At 37.2% G+C, this 20,001-nt stretch overlaps 1 protein-coding gene across 1 annotated transcript in view; it reads left to right on the top strand.

Annotated features, from left to right (window-relative positions):
- LOC134678769 (protein phosphatase 1 regulatory subunit 12B) overlaps positions 1-18,132 on the top strand; it is a 99,035-nt gene extending 80,903 nt beyond the window's left edge. The window contains exons 18-21 of the mRNA XM_063537468.1: positions 4,329-4,484; positions 6,814-6,897; positions 13,616-13,766; positions 14,128-18,132. Of these exons, the coding sequence (XP_063393538.1) occupies positions 4,329-4,484; positions 6,814-6,897; positions 13,616-13,702 (327 nt within the window). The 3' untranslated portion in view covers positions 13,703-13,766; positions 14,128-18,132. The remainder of the gene's footprint in view (positions 1-4,328; positions 4,485-6,813; positions 6,898-13,615; positions 13,767-14,127) is intronic.
- The last annotated feature ends 1,869 nt before the right edge of the window (positions 18,133-20,001 follow it).

Below are 20,001 nucleotides of genomic sequence, written 5' to 3'. Positions count from 1 at the left end.
TTCTAATAAAACTTTGGAAAAATATTAGAGTTTTCATGACAGTTAGATGTTTATTTGCAATGCATGGTACGGATTAGAAGTTAAAGCAATGCTATTGTTTATTTTGAGAAAGATTTCCTAAAACAACTTTGCTTGCCTGTATAAAGCGCAGATGGTCAATAACATAAAATTATAGTAAATATATATCATACAGTTTAATTACCTGGTAACGAGTGGACGCAAGTAATAAAGAGCTACTTCAGTATAATTTTAAATGTAATGTCACAACGACTACAGTGTGAAACATACGCGTGTTCTGACAAATAGGATACGTAATATGTAAATTATTAACAACAATTATTTAATTTTGAGCATTATGCAAACTAGTGAATTATATATTCCGTCGTAAATCACGTAAAAATTTTGTGACAGTAAATTGCCAAATATTGCCTGATATTAAAATTATTCGAACTAGTCTCAGTAGAATGAAAACATTTTGTATGTGTTTGTACTATATTGCATGTGCATTATAGTACTTAATACATACCGGGTGTGGCCTGTAACACGAGCAAATAATTAAAACGTGGATTCAAATGGTGACACTTTTGTTCAACAACTTTTAAAAATTATGAAGTATTTAGACTCCTTATTTTTCATACAAAATAAATATTATCTTCAATGGACGCCATCGCCACGCCATATCATTGCGTTTGACGTTCCTTGCCACGCCTTAAACGTAACAAAATTCGCAATACATTGACGTCACGTCACGTCTTACAATAAACTTTAAAGTGTATTAACAATCAAACCACAAGTTATTTTAAAAGTCGCTGAACAAATGTTAGTCAGTATGAGGAGTACAGCCTACAGTTTAATTTTTTGCTCGTGTTACAGGCCACACCCGGTATAAATAACTGCTTTCCGAGTATCATTCAGTAATACATTGCGGATAGGCTCTATACACATACATTTGTTGTATTCTAGAGATAAATTAAATTCTCCGATGAAAAATATACATAACTCCTTGTATTTTTTGCTTTGTAAACTAAAACCAAACAAAAGTATAAAAAAATATTGACAGAACGTAAGTTTTGTTTACATGTTTGTCAATCATCAAAGTACCTACATACATGTGTCAGAAGTTGACGCCTATAAATAAACACTTCTGAGTGTGGCAGTCAAATATCTCTAATGGCCTAGCTAGGCATAGCTAGACGATATTTTGCAATACAAAGCAATTGCTTTGTATTGTTTCTCTTTATCTTTACTTTTTTCCATTTCTAAATATGATATTTAGAGTTTGTCTACTGACGTATTCGAACTTCAAGATATTCACAAGAAACGACACGTTCTAGATCCATCCTAGATACGTTATAGTTTAGATATCAACTAGTACTCTTTTGCAGTGCAATTCGGGCAACCAATGTCACTTTTACGTTAGATAGAGTAAGATATCTATTAGATATGAATTAAATCTCTAAGTCATATTCTGTGGAAATCGTTAAAGAGTATCTCCAGAATCGCGCAAATGTCAAATTTGACAGGTTAGACCTTAAACATATCGTTATCGTATCTTGGTGATGTCTAATAGATGTCTATTTCATAATCCGAACCGGGCCCTATATATAATAACGTATACGTTTCCTAAGTATTGGCGTAAGCACTAGTTTTTCCGCTTAATAACCCATATTGAGCACCTTTATTTCGGCGATAAACTACTGTATAATCTTTTTTTGATAATTGGTGTGTTGCCAAACATTTGGTATATCACCCACGTTTTAATTATTTGCCTTTAAGCTTTCAGTGACTATGATAAATTGTATGTGCGTAACCAAAAATATATATGACCACTTTTTCCTGTGCCACCGACCGGGTTAAACAACTCGCGATGTATGTTAGGTAGAAATACAGGGTGTTTGGTACATCGTTTGCCAAATTAAAACGGCAGATAGGTTGAGTCATTTGCTATCTTCTCATGCGTAGAAAAACAAAATTGGCCATGGTTTTTTTTTACTACTACGCAAGTAAAAATTTGAAATTTACGATAAATTGGCATAGAAGTGAAAAAAAAATGTGCTCCAAATTAAAAATTTCTAGGCCTGAGAAGATAGCAAATGACTCAATCTATCTGCCGTTTTAATTTGGCAAACGATGTACCAAACATCCTGTATTATTGGTCCAAAACGTACTTGTATGCTACGAAAAGTCCTTTTGACTTTAGAAATGCTACATCAATACATGTCAGGAAAAGATGGCGTGTTTCTACACGTATAACGACTAACGCGATAAATAACCCCTTGAATCGAATAATATATTGGGTGCTGACCCAAGGACAATCAAAATGTAATTTTATTTTAAATTTAAAAGCCCAACGGTTTTTGCTAGAATCCCTGGCTAGCCAACTGACAATCATTGATAGAAGACGCCAATCGAAAGTAAAAAGCAAGTCAATATTATAAATCATACAAACTATATTCTACAAATATATGATGCAAACTTAAAACTCTCTGCAATCTTGAACAGTGAACACCATTTCTGGTGCCGACCGTCTTCATACACCTGTCATCGCTTTCTATCTATAAAATGAGTCATTCGCGGTCCACGGTTCTAATTCAAGATACATCGAAACAGTTCTACCATTTCAACATCATTACGTCACGAAGATAAACTTTCGCGCTCACTTTTAAATGGGTTTTGACAAGGTCCCACTCGTAATACTTCTAGGAGATGTGTTTGAGTCATTCTACGACAAGAGTAACCTCAATGCGTTGGGTTATTCGCGGATGGTCTAGAACGCAAAAGGACTACTGTAATATTTTGTCTATATCGCTATTAGTCTACATCGCAAACGGTCTAGAACGCAAAATGCCCACATTATTTTTTCCGTTTTATCTTAACTTTATAGCGATGTGTGACTGTGTGCGATGTCTTTATAGCGAAGGGGGAGGCCTATATTCAGCAGTGGACGTCTTATGGCTGAGATGATGATAACGATATCGATGTCGACGAAGCCCCGCTTCCGCGGAGCTCCTATTCTGTGCTGTTTGGCCATCGGCCATTTGAAGATACCTAACGGACCTAACCTACCTATGTAAAATGTGGTGATATAAAAAGTGGTCATTTTGCGTTCTAGACCGTTTGCGATGTAGACTAATAGCGATATAGACAAAATATTAGGTACAGTAGTCATTTTGCGTTCTAGACTGTCCGCGATTGACCGAACGCGTTTAATTGCGCGTTCCTTTTATCCACGATACAAATTTAAGTGTAAATATAGGCTCTGACCACGCTAACATTGCAGAAACTAGGCACTAAGAACATACCCCATTATGCTCCATACTTCAAGTAGCACTTGCTATGAAAACGTAGCGTGTGGCCCGACTCTTATATCTCTTACTAAGTGTTGTTGCTTTTCATACCTAAATCACATCAGACATTTCAATTTTCACCATTAATAAAAAGAATACACGCGATGAAATCGCGGTTCGCTTACTTTTTCTTGGAATGACCCGTTATACTGTTAGTTATTAAGTATATGCAAGCCAAAATGTTAGCCCACCATCATACGGTCACGTTTGGTGTATACCAAATGTAATTTAGTTAATAGTGTTCTGTGGTTCATGCCATAACTCTGTGGACATTTAAACTTAATTGTGAATTGGAATACTAATTCTTATTTCGTCTGAGGTATAAAAAAGCGGGTTCGCATACAGCCAGCATCAAATAGATAGTGACGGCCAAGGTGGGCAAATAAACATAATACATCTTTATTTCTATGGTAACAAAGGTGAGTGGATATATTGGGCCACTTTGAGCATCACTATCTAGTAGCAGTTCATGCTGACTGTACAATATGTACGATGAATATTACTTATGTAAGATATTTATTTAATTCCTAATATTTTTGTTACTATCATGAGTTAGTAAAAATAATTTGGGTCATAAAAAAACGTAGCACTAACAGCTGAATTTTTAATGAAGTCTGACTCACACAAAGCTTGTGTTCCTGATTTTAATAGCAGATCGGTACCTACTCACCTGAGTTGCACTTGCGGTTAAGATTGTGGTACCTGAGTCACTTTAGATTACGATCGTTATGTTGACTCAGCAGTTGACTGACTAAGCTAGATACATCCTCTTGTACACATCAATTTATCAAGTTTTATTGACTTTTGAATAAAACCCTCGAGTCCTTGTAGAATTTTTATTATTTAAGATATTTACGTCCAGATCTCGTGGGCATGGGCCAGGATGACGTGCTGGCGGCGCTTTCGTAGATCTATAATTCTTTGATTTCTCCTTAACCTATGTCTCCGTAACCTTCTAACTATCGTATTATCATTTTCCAGTCGGGAAGCGAGCGCACAGAGGACGGCGAGGACATCGACTACAAGGCGCTGTACATCGCGTCGTCCAGCGAGGTCCGCCGCCTGCGCGCCCTGCTGGCCACCTCCGAGCAACAGCTGCGCGACGCGCGCGCCACCATAGCGCGCACCAGCCAAGTGGTAACACAACTATCATCACTAGCTCATAAAGACTACAGGCGCTACACGTCGTGTCCGCGAGTTCTATAGCGTGCACCAGCCAAGTGGTAACACAACTAGTTATCATCAGGTCACGGCGAATAACGACTACAGGCGATAAGCAGCGGTCCTCCAGCGAGGTCCGCCGCTCTCGATCAGCAACCATGGCCGCTGTAGCGCGCATCAGCCAAATGGTAACAGCTGTGAGCTCACAGAGCACAGCGATTACACATCGTGTCCTCGAGCCCTATAGCGCCCACGCATACCAGTCCAATAGTAATGGCTCCTCTACACGATGGGCCGACGCCGGCCACTCCAAGGGACGCATTTATGCGTTAGAGGGAGCATGTGCTATTGCTATCTCACTCTACCGCATGGCTGCGTCCTTTGGAGTGGCCGGCGTTGGCCCATCGTGTAGAGGAGCCATAACACGACTAGTCACCATCGGCTACAAAGATAGCTATCGGCTACGCTACTGTCTTCGAGCGAGTTTTGTCTTGCTAGTCTCCCGACCGCATGAATTCACACGCCGCAATAATAACACACTCGCTGTTTGGTTAGAAGAAATGTAAAAAAATCTTAATACATTCACTGCCAGCGACCCGCTTGGCGGGCTCTCTGTTCGTAGGCGCTTTCCGCTACATAAGGTTTTTCCATTGTCATCGGGTACGCTGGCACTGAATGTGTTAAAGAAAAGAGTTCACTCTCAGCTCCTATATTACTAGGTTTTTGTTCCGGTCCACAGCTCGAGTTCTTGTCTAGGATTACACACAGCTTAGAAATTATTTGCAATGCTTCACGATGATTATCTTCAAGATTCCCGATGTTTTCCACCACCGAAAAGCGGCATAACTTACGAAAAACCTCCGCTTTAAGAGCCAGCACCGGCAATGCCGCGACGCTGTCCAATAAAGAATATCCAAGACTTTCGAAAATAGAGGATGGGAAAACATTATATATCTGTACGATTATGTATTACTCCAGAATGTGACGTGATTTATATTTATAGAATTATAATAATTATTTAGTTATAAATCACTCTGCTTTTGCGACCTTAACACCGCTAGGTAATCTTAGTGCAATGCCAAATTGACTCATTAGTACCCAGCCCATGCAAATGTAATACGTCTTACACGTGTCCACGGGAACTTGAGTATTAAAAGGTTACATCTTATTTTACAGAATATTTGTGTCGCTTAACTTCAAACTCGGGTAAATCCATTGGACCCTCTCAGCAAATATCTACCCTATTACGTTTTCTTAATACCAAAATCGCATAATCTGACAGATGGATTTACCCGAGTTTGAAGTTAAGCGACTCATTTGGAGCTACTTTACCGCACCAATGCGATAATAGGGGATATTACTGCAATGTTCTGCTGCCAGAGTGCAGCACTACCGAACTTCGCAACTCGTGTTGATTGAAAACATTCAATTGCAAAGTGCAAGTTCGCTAGGGCCAGTTGCACCAACCACATATGACAGACTGATGAACGGCAGCCGGCGCGCCCCCGCGCTTTACTATAAAACTTTCCATTTATAAAAATTTTACGAACTCTAACGATACGAACAGTTTGGTGCAACCGACCCTTAATCTTTGACTGTTAGTGTGCATCATAGTCGGAGTGAGAAAAATAGCAAATTCTAACGTTCAATACTTTGTTAAAACAACTTTTGCATAACTTTCATTAATTGATAGCTTTTAATTTAATAATTGAAGAAAATACCTACTAAATCTATAAAGTATAGTTACAAGCCAAGCGAATGCCAATTCATAAAAATACATGCAAACTTTGCTCAACTTTGCGAATTCTGCCTAATGCCACTACCTCATACATTTTCATCGCTATACCAGACGTGGCTGATCGTCTGATCGCTGAGACGTGGCTGGCGTGATCTCGTCGCGTCGCTACAAGTACATGCGGCCCACACCAATTTTGGTGTTTAGCTGTAGTACTTGCCGCGTACCGCTACGTAATGGACGCCTGCTCACGCTTGCTTCACCTCATGTCATACTGTCTGTAATCGTAATATACGCGTTTTTTTAGAGAGTGAATCTTCTGCGCCTAGTACTATTATTTATTCTGTGGCTATACCTTAAATCCTCGACATTCAGAATGTATCATTCCTAGAGTTGCCTTATAACTACTTATATCTAGTTTTGATGATATAAATTGCCAATAGCTCAGCCACAGTCCTAAGGACAAACTACATTGCAAAGCTTATAATTGCTCCTCCAATTATATTCCCGACCAAGCGCTGACATTATTATGTTGAAATATCATCTCATAATTTAATATCTCCATTCCAGAATCAAAATTCGTTGTCAGACATCGAGAAACGTGAGAAGAGAGCCATGGAGAGGAAATTATCTGAAATGGAGGAAGAATTAAAGGTAAAAACATCAGTTCAAACAAATAACACTTGACGGGTAATACGGTCCTTGCTTGTTAAAACGACATATGTATTTGATGTACAGTTTTATTTTTGAGTCTTTACGGCATTTCCAGACCACTTTAGATATAGAAGACTAACTTCTGCCCGCGATTTCGCCTGATGATTGATAAAAAACCGGCCAAGTGCGAGTCGGACTCGCGCACGAAGGGTTCCGTACCATACACAAAATCACGTTTGTTGTATGGGAGTCCCACTTAAATATTTATTTTATTCTGTTTTAGTATGTGTTCTTATAGCGGCAACAGAAATACATCATCTGTGAAAATTTCAACTGTCTAGCTGTCACGGTTCATGAATCATGAGATACAGCCTAGTGACAGGCAGACGGACGGACAGACGGACAGTGGGTACGGAACCCAAAAAACTATCCTGTCATTCCCCGGGCCTCAAGCTATCTCCATAACTAATTTCATCAAAATCGGTTCAACGGTTTAAGCGTGTAGACAGACAGAGATATCGCATTTATATTAGTAGGAAATAGGGCTTGCAACTGGAGCCCTAAATACCTGACAAGCAAGGACTGTCTTTAACGTTAATATAAAATATAAACACATATATCACACACACCACACTCGATATAAGTACGAATATGTAAAGAGTACAACAGTAAACAGATGTTCGTTTTGTAGCAATTGCAAAAGCTAAAAGCCGAGAACGAACGGCTGAGGGCCGAGAATCGCGCCCTGACCCGGGTCGTCAGCAAGCTTACCAACTCGGCCACTAAATAGGTAAATTGTGTTGAAGCGTGACCGACGCCGGCGGACCGAGAATGACAACTACTTGTATCGTTCAAAGTAATAGTACCTAACAACTATAACTGATGCGAAAGAAACATGTCCCAAAATGCCCGTTCCCTTACGTCACATTTTAGTGTGAAAAAAATTCTCACTTGTAGCGTGACGTAGTGGATACCACAATTTTCATACAAATTTTGGGGCCATTTTTTAGCATACACGACCTTATGGTCAGTGTCTTGAGGCTTGTAAATATAGTTTTGGAACGTTGGTTTGTAAAGATGTTTGTGAACTCGACCGTACAACTACATTGAGGGAATAATGAAATTTCAAATTAAGTTACTTAATTCATAGTCAAGTTAGTTGCTCAATGAATTTTTTTGGAAGGAGTTTGAAATGCTTTAACAACTGCCATTATAAATATGGACTGTCGGTTTACACATTTATTTTACTATTTTCACTTCACCTGTATACTTTGCGACAGCGAATATTTGATTTTTATTTTTTATTCGCGTATATTAATGATGTTACTATTAGTCTCATTACATTTCGAACAAAATAGAAAGATTAATAACTCTTATGAACTTTTGGGCGAGTTGTACTATTAATTAATATAGCGTAGGCAATTGTTACCTCATAGAGAATCAAGTTTCCACTCTGGCAAACTTTAAGTAGGTATCAGTAAACGCTTAAAACCGACCCTCAGTAATACTTAATAAAATAAGAGCATTGCATGAAATTTTCTACCGCTGTCCCGTATGAAAGCGAATTTTCTGAAGATTTGCAAGTGTAAGAGTATCCTTTTCTATGACAAATGGTGAAAAATCATCATCTGCGTGAAATGCTGAAAAAAAAAGTCGCAACACAGAAAATAAAATGCGTCTGTAGAGACATGCTCCAGTAGACAATTTTTTTAAATGTTCATAAAAATTAACTTGGACGAAACAATAGTTGTCGATCGGCCGTCGGTCGTGACGTCACTCAGTGTCGCGCGCCCCCCTACTTAATGCATAATAACTGTGTGTTGGCAAGCATGCTTTTGATACGTTTCGTTTCTAACTTGCGCCGATTTGTCTACGCTTACGTACCATAATCCTGCTAGATATATATATTTGTTAAAGGTTTTTATCACACTGCAGATATTTGTGCGAAGCTTTCTCCGAGTATTTTAAACGGTTACGTAGTAGGACTCTAGCGTTATGAAAGAAATAGATACTTATCAAACTAACTACGAAGAAACTTTGATAAATTCTTTGCATTATGTTTTGACCGCCCTGTTGTTACTGTTTAAATAAAATGTGCAGTCATTTGTGAGAAGATTTGACTTAGTATATGTTTAACAACTGCTTAGTGAGTAGTGAGTAACATCTTTTGCCGTGTGGAAGAATCGGATCAAAACTTCGACCACTTTTTCTGTTTCCAAATAGTTCTCAATACCTCAAATAGTCAGGCTAGCGATTCCTAAAGATATCTTATCCTACAAAATCAAATGGACCGTATTTGCGTGCGTCGTTATTAATATGGATATACATATATAAATGTTTTTCTTTAAACGAGTAAGCACCGCAAGGAATAATAAAGGCGTGATTAAACAAGACAGGCGTTGTTTAGTCGCGTTGAATATGGAGACTCAGTTGCTCCAATGTTTTAAATATCGTATGACGTAGACTTATCGGCGTGCACTGTGTTTCATCAGATTACGTATTTATATAAAATATATTGTTTTAAATCTGTAATAAAATAAATGTGATGTATTAAGATAAAATAACGTAAGCTCCAATATGTCATGTTTTAGTGTGAAAAAAATTCTCACGTGTAAGTGACGCAGTGTAAACTAAAATTTTCATACAAGATCTTTACGAGCAAATAAAAAAATACTTTTTACAACTTTTTAAGTTAAACTTAATTTTGTGGTGATTTGTTCTCAAGTTGCGTGTAACATTTTGAAACAAGGATTTTTGTGGACAGTCAACAGAATATGAAAAAAAAAATACTCGTAGTTTAACAAGATTTCGAAACAGATTGTAGGTTCAAGAACATTCACTGAAAAGGGTAAAGTTAATGGTCATATACTATAAGGTGAAATGGTCAATAAAGAGTTGAATTTTTTGTGAAAAGCTGCACACCTCTAAAGAGTCCAATAAAATAGTCTGCATGAAACACAGTGCGTTCAGTGATCGCTAGTGTGCTGGTGCTGCATGCCTTGTAACGTGTCCACGCGGCGGCTCCGTCCATACGTAGCTAGGACCATCGAACCAACACACCCACCCCCAGGGATCCCTTTGTTACACATAATTACTGAGAGTCATAATGTAAAGATTGTCGGATCATCATTAGTCATAATTCTAAAACCGGTAAATTTTCAGGATTTTCGTAAGTTTATCCTATAGATTGGTTTGGTTTGTTTTATTGCAAACCTGAAAAGTTACGCGTTTCTAAGAAAACCGGCTATATGCGGGTCGGACTCGCGCACGAAGGTTCCGTACCATTACGCAAAAAAACGGCAAAAAAATCACGTTTGTGGGACCCATACAACAAATGTGATTTTTTTAATAAATATTAGTATTTGATGTTATAGCGGCAACAGAAATACATCATTTGTGAAAATTTCAACTAGCTATCATGGTTGATCAGATGCAGCCTGGTAACAGGCAGACACACGGACAGACGGACAGCAGAGTCTTGTTATTTAGCAATAGGGTCCCCTTTGTGTACGGAACCCTAAAAAACCAAATTATGACTGACGAAAATGCGGACAAACAATACATTATGGCTTAAAACTTTATGGGAAACAATAGAGACCCCTGCCCCCATCGTATATGGAATAATTCAGAATGGATTGTTATTGTTACTAATGAACTCGACTAAGTTTGAAAGTACTCTAACATCACGGAATCAATTGTACATACCGTTTTACTGTTGTTTAGCTGCATTGGGGTGTTTGCCACGACTATTACCGTCATAAATGAAAAAATACGCCGTCATAAATGAAAAAATACGCCGTCATAAATGAAAAAATACGCCCTGAAAATGATTCTTGGACTATATTTTTAGAGTTACAACTTGTACGAGTTTTCGAGAAACTCACTCGTTCAGAAGTATTCTGGCCGAGAGCGAAGTTTGATTTGATATTCGACTAAATCACTATTTGTGGCAACGCTAGTTACAACACTTTCCTGGACACATTTTTGACAAATTTAATGTAGATATTGATAGTATTTTTGGCCTGTACCTGAATTGCTAAAAATTAACTGCAAATAAATCGGTTTATTTTGAACACCACATCCGCATAGCAATTTTTGCGTTTGACTGAACTTTAGTTAGATAACCTATGCCATCAGAATTTTGCTTCTCCAAAATGTGCTCATAAAAGTGATAACGAACTATCACATAATTATATGATCATAATTTAAGTAATTTACATACATTATATAAATCGGTTACTTTATGTTGACATGACTATAATTATGTTTTAAATCCAACATCTACGGTATTTTTCTGTTGTGTTCGAGTTCCGAATAGAAATTGGTAGCTCACAGTTCAGTATGATGTCCCATTCAAGATGTTAAAGTATAGTAACGTTTCTATACCTACTGTAACCCAAATAAGGAGTGGCACTAGAGTTGATAATTGTTTGTGTAAAATGGATTTATTCCAATAACAAAACGAGTTCTGTGTTAACAAAACGATGTCTTTCGATTGACACGAAAGACTTCGTAATGTCTTTTTGTTAATTGATCATCAATATATCGGCAAAGATGAGAAAATAATAAAGGCAGATAGTCATACTAGGATTTTTGTCCCTATCAAATATTAATCTTATTTACATGAACGGCTTCATGATCTCGAATTGCAAAAGGTAATAAAGATAAGTCATACTGAACAATTTTCCTCACGGAACCAACCATGCAATAGCGAAAAAAATGTTTTTATAATTTTCATATTGGTCTCATGGAAGGATTTGCTAACCTCTCGAGCGTGAATTCGCGCAGATGGTTTTAAATTCTAAGTTATTTATTTTATTGGTTAGGTTAGTAGGTATTGACCTACTACGGTGAATCCGCGTTCTGGTATATGAAAGATGAGATGATATGATTAAAGCTCCACTGCACCGTATCATACCATGACCGTAGTAGGAACGTGTCACTGTCAGGCAAAAAAACATGAGCATACCCGTCGCGTGCCATGCACGGACCGTCAAAAATTGTCGGCGAGGATATATTGCCGGTGCCGAAACGCTCCGTGCACGGTACGCAACATTGCCAGAAGGGTGCGTGCAGGCGGCGAAGCGGTTACGGGTTACAACCGCTTATGGTGACCGTTCTAAGCCCGTTGTAAACGCGTTGCCATATTTCTTGCTCGCTCTTGCCAGTCTGATAACTATTCGCTCGCCCTTTTATGACGAGTCTTGCTCTCGCCAATAAAATGCGGGTACTCGGCGTAGTATGCGGGGATGAAACGCGGATGCTACGGGGATTATAGGCGTTACTACGGGCACTAAACCCGTTAGGTATGGATATGAAACAATGTGGACACGGTCTAGTGAGCATAGTAGTCCGTGTCGCGTTACATCCCGTGCCTGATACGTTCACAGCACGGTCATGGTATGATACGTTGTAATGGGCAGAGAGCTTTATTAAGGACTGTATCGTTTATTATAAATACAGATAAAACCTGGTCTAACTGTTGACGTGTGTATTATTTTGTATTACTATGTTCTTAAGGTATAATCTGGGGGTATTTTTAAGACATATCTGATATAAGAATGTTTTACATTTATTTTATTTTAGGGACTTTATGATGATTTTAATACCTTCTAGCAAATGTAATTCGGACAAGCCTATCGAGCTTAATTTGAGACTATTTCACCGATTCCTTAGTACGATTTAAAGAAACAAAAGGTTAATATGCTGCCAAAATATGCCATCTAAGTGTCCTTTTCATGATTGCTCAATTGAACATCCACAGAATAAATGTGGTGTATTTTATCTTTACATGAAAACGACTTTTTATGCAACATTTTGGATTCCCGTCAATTTCTGACGCCAGGGAAATGACGGAAACAGCTAAAAGAATCTACCGAAATCCAAAGCCTAACGGACATTCATGGCGTTGAACCATGGCTAGAACAGGTCGATAGAAACGCTCCATGATGGTTATATTGTATACCAAAGTCGGGGTTGTCGTAAGTAACATGCCATATTTTCAAAAAGGCCACCAAGCACAGATCCAAAACTTTTTTTCCAACTAAAAGAAATGATTAGACTATGCCCAGATGTTTCGCTTTACGAATCATATGTAATTGCTGTTTACATAGTACGATTTTTTTTGTGTAATACTTATCTTGTTCGCAAACCGTAAATTTTCTTGTAGTATTTGTCCGAAATCGTTGTAGTTACTCGGGAGGATTGGGTAAATATTGTCCAAACCATATGCTTTACGTGATCTCCCAGGACGAAATGTTACTTATTATTAAAGCACTAATTAAACTATATGTGTAATTTTTTAATAAAAACAATACCAGAAAAAACGGCTAAGTAAAGTTGTATTTATAATAAACGATACAGTCCTTATAACCATTATAGTATATATACGTATGACCGTTATTAATCACTTTGATATTGGCATTAAGACCCCGTCCGTAATCTACCAGTATTTTGTGGTGACGATGTTTAAGTATAAACGGATCCGATCCACCATACAAAATAAGACTAGGAATCGGTCACGATAAATACGACTTCTTATAAGAAAGACGTTGCATTTCGATAGACGACAGCCTTGAACCAATTTCGTTTGAAACATTTTTTTCGAATCGAGCACACTAAAGTGGTCCTACAAAGTTTTTATGTCTTTATTATTTTCTCACCTCTCTTACCGCCGTATAGTGTTCACATGTACTAATGAATTCATGTATATTTTCAGTACCAACAAGCGCTCCAAGCCGAAAACCAGCGGCTAAAGGACGAGAACGGAGCCCTAATCCGAGTGATCAGCAAACTGTCCAAGTGAGCGCGGGCTTGCACAGGGAGGCATTTGAACAGTATTTAGCGGCACTATCCTTTGCTCATATCAAAGAGAATTTGAAATAGAGGTATATTGACAAAGTAAATTATGTAGTTAGCACATCTTGCGATACAAATGTCCAAAAGTATCGCCATCTAGGTACTTGATAGTAGGCTTGGTAGTAGGTGAAAGGTATGGCGCCATCGCTCGAAAATATTGCATACCCTTGGATTTGCCCTATCATAGAGTTGATGGCGATACTATTTGAAATTTCACAAATTTAATACATATCAGGGAAAAAATTAGGACCAAAGTCAAATGGCGTTCTAAAATTATTAATCATTTGTGTCGAAAGATTGCATTAAATGTACCGACTACATAATTTACTTTGACTATATCCCTCTGGTCTAAATTCTCTTTGCTCTTATCAAGTGGTACCTAGTCTAGCTTCACACCGCATAATATGTTATCCGAAGTGTTTTACTGTGACATGATGTGTTTCAATTATTTTCCTGGGCCGATGAGTTCGAACGGTGAGATCTACTCTACTTGAAATGGTGACTAATATTGGTACACTTTTTATTTGAATTTAATTTGTATTGAAAAATTGTGTAAAGGGTGGTTTTCCACCTATCCAATGTCAGTGCGTCTCACTCTCTCATTGAAGCAAAATGTAAGAAACACAACACACACATTACGCAATACACATTGGACAAAGACATTGGATATGTGGAATACCACCCTTACTCACGTACTGTCTTTACAGTTGCGTTGACATATTCATCTGGCAACTTAGAAAAAACGGCTAGTCGCTTATTCTACTCTCCCCGATTTTTCTGTTATAAAAAAAAAGAATTTATTTGAGGCCTAGTTCATCATCATGTGGACGTTCTTTTATTTTCAGCGGTATTGTTTACATACAATATCGCTTATAACAAAAGAACGTCCACATCAAAATACGAGTACCTCATTAATTGAGGTTCAGTACCCTGGTTTAATTTGTATCACCATGACATTTTAGTCTCGAAAGTAAGACACGTCACGCAATATAAAATAAACTATACTAGCATCAGAATCAGGTCCCTTTTGGTTGTCCTATACATGCCTAGCACAGTCATGCTCTCAAGCAGTGGCCTGATATAGACATACATTTTATTTTTCGGATAGTTAACTGTAAAATAGTGACAACTATTACGTAATACAAAATTAAACATGGCGGGTGTTCAAAAAATTCAGATGGTAATTTTATTATTTGTGGAATTCAAACTATAAATGAGATCATCATAATATTTTATTTTTACTTAACAATTTTGCTGTCGGATCATTGTGGATCAAACACCTTATATGTAAGCAGCAGCTGGCAAGAGTTTTTACATTATAGAGAGCGACTTTTTACTGAGAATAATATGTATGGATACTTTACTCTAAAGAGGGAAAATTAGCTTCTTAGTTCTAAGGTGTCACTTAGCTTATCTTTGCCTAATCGACTTAAGCAATGCGCATACGAAGCAAAACTAATGGCAGTTAGGTAAGGTCAGATGGGGTAAGACCAAACACTGGAGCAAGTGACACTTTTACGGAATCTTCATACTGTTACTCTTGTCCTGAGTAAAATAAACTATGTTTGTCTTACCCCATCTGACCTTACCCCACCTGACTTAATAATCTTTCTTATTACATGGAAGTAAAGATCTTTATGAACGGCTTAAACCGATACGGCTTCAAGAAACATGGTGACACCCTTAAAACCCTTCGCGCAATGTTTATTTTGTGTGCAACAGTAAAAGTGAAGGGGGAAAGAGAATACAGTGTATAGAGACGGATTGTCAAAGTAAATTATGTTTCTAATTTAAAAAATATAAACATTTGTTTATGTTTATATTTCACATATCAGTGAAATAAACAGGATCAAAGTAAAATGGCGTTCTAACAGTTTTAATCGTCTGTCGAAAGATGGCAATAAATGTACTGTAGCTACACAATTTACCATGATAGTAATTCCCTATTTCAAATTCTCCTTGGTAGAGGTATGTTCGTGCCGCGGTGTGAAGTTATATTCCGTTTGTATTTCTGTTTGTTAACCCTAGTTGTATTGTACTACAGTCGGCCGAGTATTTCGACCGGCTCTTGCCACAATATTTGTAACCTGATGAATTTTTTTAATGATAATGTTACATGCGACGATTGAGCATCAAATTATTAATGATTATGAGTTGATTTTTTTATTCATAAATGCATTAAGGGAAAAAAATATAGATTATTAAATGCATTAATTTGAAACCAAATAATATACAAAAAAACGATCGTCGATTTACATTATTTATTAATGAAGTATCATCAGATAATTACTCAAATCAACTTTAAAATATTTAATTCGTCATTATCATGAAGTTATTTTTGTAAGGCAAAATGTATTTATGTTGAATGTGGTATGGATTAGGATCAGTGTCTGTAGATTGTAATTAAGATTTTCATTAACTAAAAAAAACAAATGTGCCTCAATTGATTCTTCCTTTGACGTTATAAAGTATTATAATAATATATTTATTGTCAGATGTACTTAGGGACGACAGGTCGGTGGGGGTCGTGTGCCCTAATCTTTGTACACCGAAAGAAAAATGGAACAGTAATCTTATAATGAAACCTCGATATTTACTAAGTAGAGTCAAGCCAGCCGGGTATACTGGGTATAGTCCCGCTTATCCACTACCATTTTATACTCGTACTATAACTAAAGCTTAGAAAATTTGACTGTCGCGTTCGCTGTTATATTGCAATCTACGAATAGTGTAAAGTATTGCGTGACAGTTCATGTCATGTTTCTTTAAATGTTCGTTGAATTATATAAGTGATCTTTGGGTGACAGTCATAATGTATGAGAGCATTTTACAACATCTCTTCCTATTATATTATGAGATTAGAGTTATCAAAATAATGCCATCAATACTACTATATGTGCAGTCACCTCCAGCATTTGAGCGGGCGAGACTGTTATATATGTGACTTTCGTAATATTATAAAACTTGACATGAACTTATACAAACTTTTTTATACACGTTAGAACTATGGTTCAATGAGTTCCTCCGCTTAGATGTAAGTGGCGGTGACATCGCCTTACTAATCATTTATTTCGCAAAGGTTCCAAGTCGGGTCCCGTTGTGAAGTAAGTGTTGAATGGTAGGTATACGCCGTCCCTATAGAGTCCGCAGCGTTGACCCAGATGTATTCCTAGATGATAATATAAGACGTGTAAAGTAGACTAGTTTTATCTTACTATAAATCGCGCTGCCGCGCCTAATAATTTCTTGTAGTTATATATATCTCGAATTACTAATATCTATTTATATACGCATAGTGTTTTTAAGCAATAGTTGAAAATTGGAAATGTGATATGTTGATTTTGTACGCACCGATAAGCATGTTATATGAATTTACTTGTTTTCTCTTGTGTATTTATAATGTGAGCATCGTACTTTGAACGTTTTGGGGCCATTCGAAGGACTCCTGGTATTGTATGGAGTTACATTATTATTTTGACCAGAACAATACTTAACTAGTACCCGTTGAAAATGATTAAAAGTATATGCTTATGTGAAATCGAAGGTTCTACATCTAAGTATATACCGATAAACTATGCAAATACTATCTTAAAGTTATACGCTTTTTGCGACGCGGGACTTTACAATTGTGACAATAATATAGGAACCCCGACCCCTGTGGGTATTTGTATAGTTTTGGCTGAGCGTGGGCGAGGTAGGATATAGTATGGAGGATTTAACATTGTGTGTATCAAGCAGTAAGCGCAAACTACGTGCATGCGTTTAGTTAATTGTTTAAACTGTTTCCTCGATGTCAATTCAATTTATTCTCCGCATGATCGTATACATGGTAAGACAGGCCTTATTTCAAAGCAACTAGGTATAGTTTAGAATGACGTAACCTTGATTATGGAAAGGGCTCGGTGAGTGGATGCAGTGAGCGCACTCAGCTTAGCCAGACTAGTCGCGCGGCGCGGCCTCGCCTGCCGCGGTGGCTTGCTACCCGACATCCTAAACATAAGGGGAGCATGCTTTCTCATAACTATTTACCTTTTCCGCTCTGACGTGTAATTGTGTCCCCTCTTTAAATTAGGGGACTTACTAAAATGGTAAGATTTTAATGATATTTATTTCTGATACTATTCATTAGAAATAATATGAATTATATTTGTTTAACTAATGCCGCTCGTGCGTATGTTTTAAAAGCAAAGAATGTAATAAATAAAATTATATTAATTTAATGTTATTTAAAATGATTACAATGCCGTCAACTTGGTCTATTGTATTGTATAAATTCGTAGCATTTTTTAACTTAGCGATTCTGATTTTTGTTCATTAAAGTTTTTTATTTATTTCCAGAGATAAGAGTTAAATGAAATAAATATCTTGATTAATTTATTTTTTGTTTTGTTTGTTTTTGTTCGCTTATTTCTTTTTTATTCCATGAAGCTGATTTCATAGCAAATCAATTTCGCTCAACGATCGTAATCGAACCGTTCACCTCTCGCATTATTCCCACCATGAAACTGTATTGATGTCACAACGTGTACTTATGAGAGATAGTTACTTTCCCACTCATAATATTATCAGGTATTAATCGTCATAATAGTCTCTAACAATTATTAAGACAGTTTACCTATACAATGTTTTACATATTATGATATTAATATTATACTATTTATACGCATTCAAGTTATATCAACGTCTTTTGGAAAATGGTGTTCATATATACCAAAAATATTTAATATTCTACTTGAAATAGTGTCTGTTCGGAAAGACAAGAGTAGTGGTATGGATTGGGCTCCATACATTCCACGACCCTTTCCGCACAGACTCTAAACGTCATACTGCTTAACTTGTACATTTTGTACTAAACTGAACGAAGTAGAAATTATGTCATATCAAGGTAATATGTAAATAGTCGTTGAAATATGTTATATTCTAAGGGCCGGTTGTTCTAACCGTCGGTTACAGTATTTACGTTCGCTAAGTTAAAGTGTATCAAAAATTCGACAGTTTTCTTCATATATTGTTACCCTGTGGTGCTTTGCAATAAAATTACTCCTAAATATACAGTCAACAACAGATAGCACATGACAACATAAACGTGTTACGATCTATGAATCCTCTAGCTACTAGGAATCCTCTAGACCGAGTTTAGAGCAATTATTTCATGCAACCGATGATGCCAAAAATGCGGGGGTGCGCGGGACGAGGTGAGTGATGCCCCGTGCCGTGATTGGTCCGTTCAAAGACACGGACGTTACACAAAGACACTTTCGACTCGAACATGGAGTAAAATTACCGTATGCGTGGCAGAGGGGGTAGCGCAACTATGCTCACTGGAGGATCTCTTGTCTGTGGTTACGATATGTTGACCCCTTCTACCGTCAATATCTTCTATGGTGAATGTGGGTCAAACAGATCACTGTGTTACGTTCTTTCCTGTAGACATACACAAGAGTTAAGGGCTACAAAGATTAATTTTCTTATTTAACCCTTACCCACGTAAAAAGGTCCTCCTTTTATTTACAGAACTATGATAAAATCATTAATTACATGCCCACAAGCTGTTAACTATTGCCCACAGGAGAGAAAACTAGCGTGTTCGCGCGAACTGTACATTTTTCTCTTCTGTGGGCAATAGTTAACAGCTTGTGGGCATGTAATTAATGATTTTATCATAGTTCTGTTAATAAAAGGAGGACCTTTTTACGTGGGTAAGGGTTAAATAAGAAAATTAACCTTTATAGCCCTTAACTCTTGTGTATGTCTACAGGAAAGAACGTAACACAGTGATCTGTTTGACCCATGTACAAGACTGTAGGCTCTTTGTAAATTTGAAAGGGTCCTGTGCAGTTGATATTAATTATTTTGAATGTATGTATGTAGCTACCTACCTACACATTGAAATATTCAAAGGCATTGTTTCTCTTCTGCAGTGGTCACTACTGCTACTGACTGAAAGGGAACAAGCCCGTTTCAAAACCAATTTTACCATCCTATTTTATAGTTTAAATCGAGAAAGATCCATGAGTTATAAGAGTAGGTACCCAGGAGTCGGTAACCATGGCAACGTATGAAAGGAAAAACCTGATTCACCCTCATTCTTTCATCTACACTCATGGACTTTGCGTTCCTCTAAATTTGTGCATGAGTATTTAATTTGCGTCTCTATCGCTATTGCAAATTCAAGCGATGGAATAAATGTAACCCAAAGTTTACATTTTCAAAATGTTTTATCTTTACCGTTTATGATGTTTTTTG

The sequence above is a fragment of the Cydia fagiglandana genome, chromosome Z (genome assembly GCF_963556715.1).
Source record: "Cydia fagiglandana chromosome Z, ilCydFagi1.1, whole genome shotgun sequence".
NCBI lineage: Eukaryota > Metazoa > Arthropoda > Insecta > Lepidoptera > Tortricidae > Cydia > Cydia fagiglandana.
The sequence above is the reverse complement of the archived record's forward strand: the minus strand, read 5'-3'. Positions and strand labels throughout refer to the sequence as shown.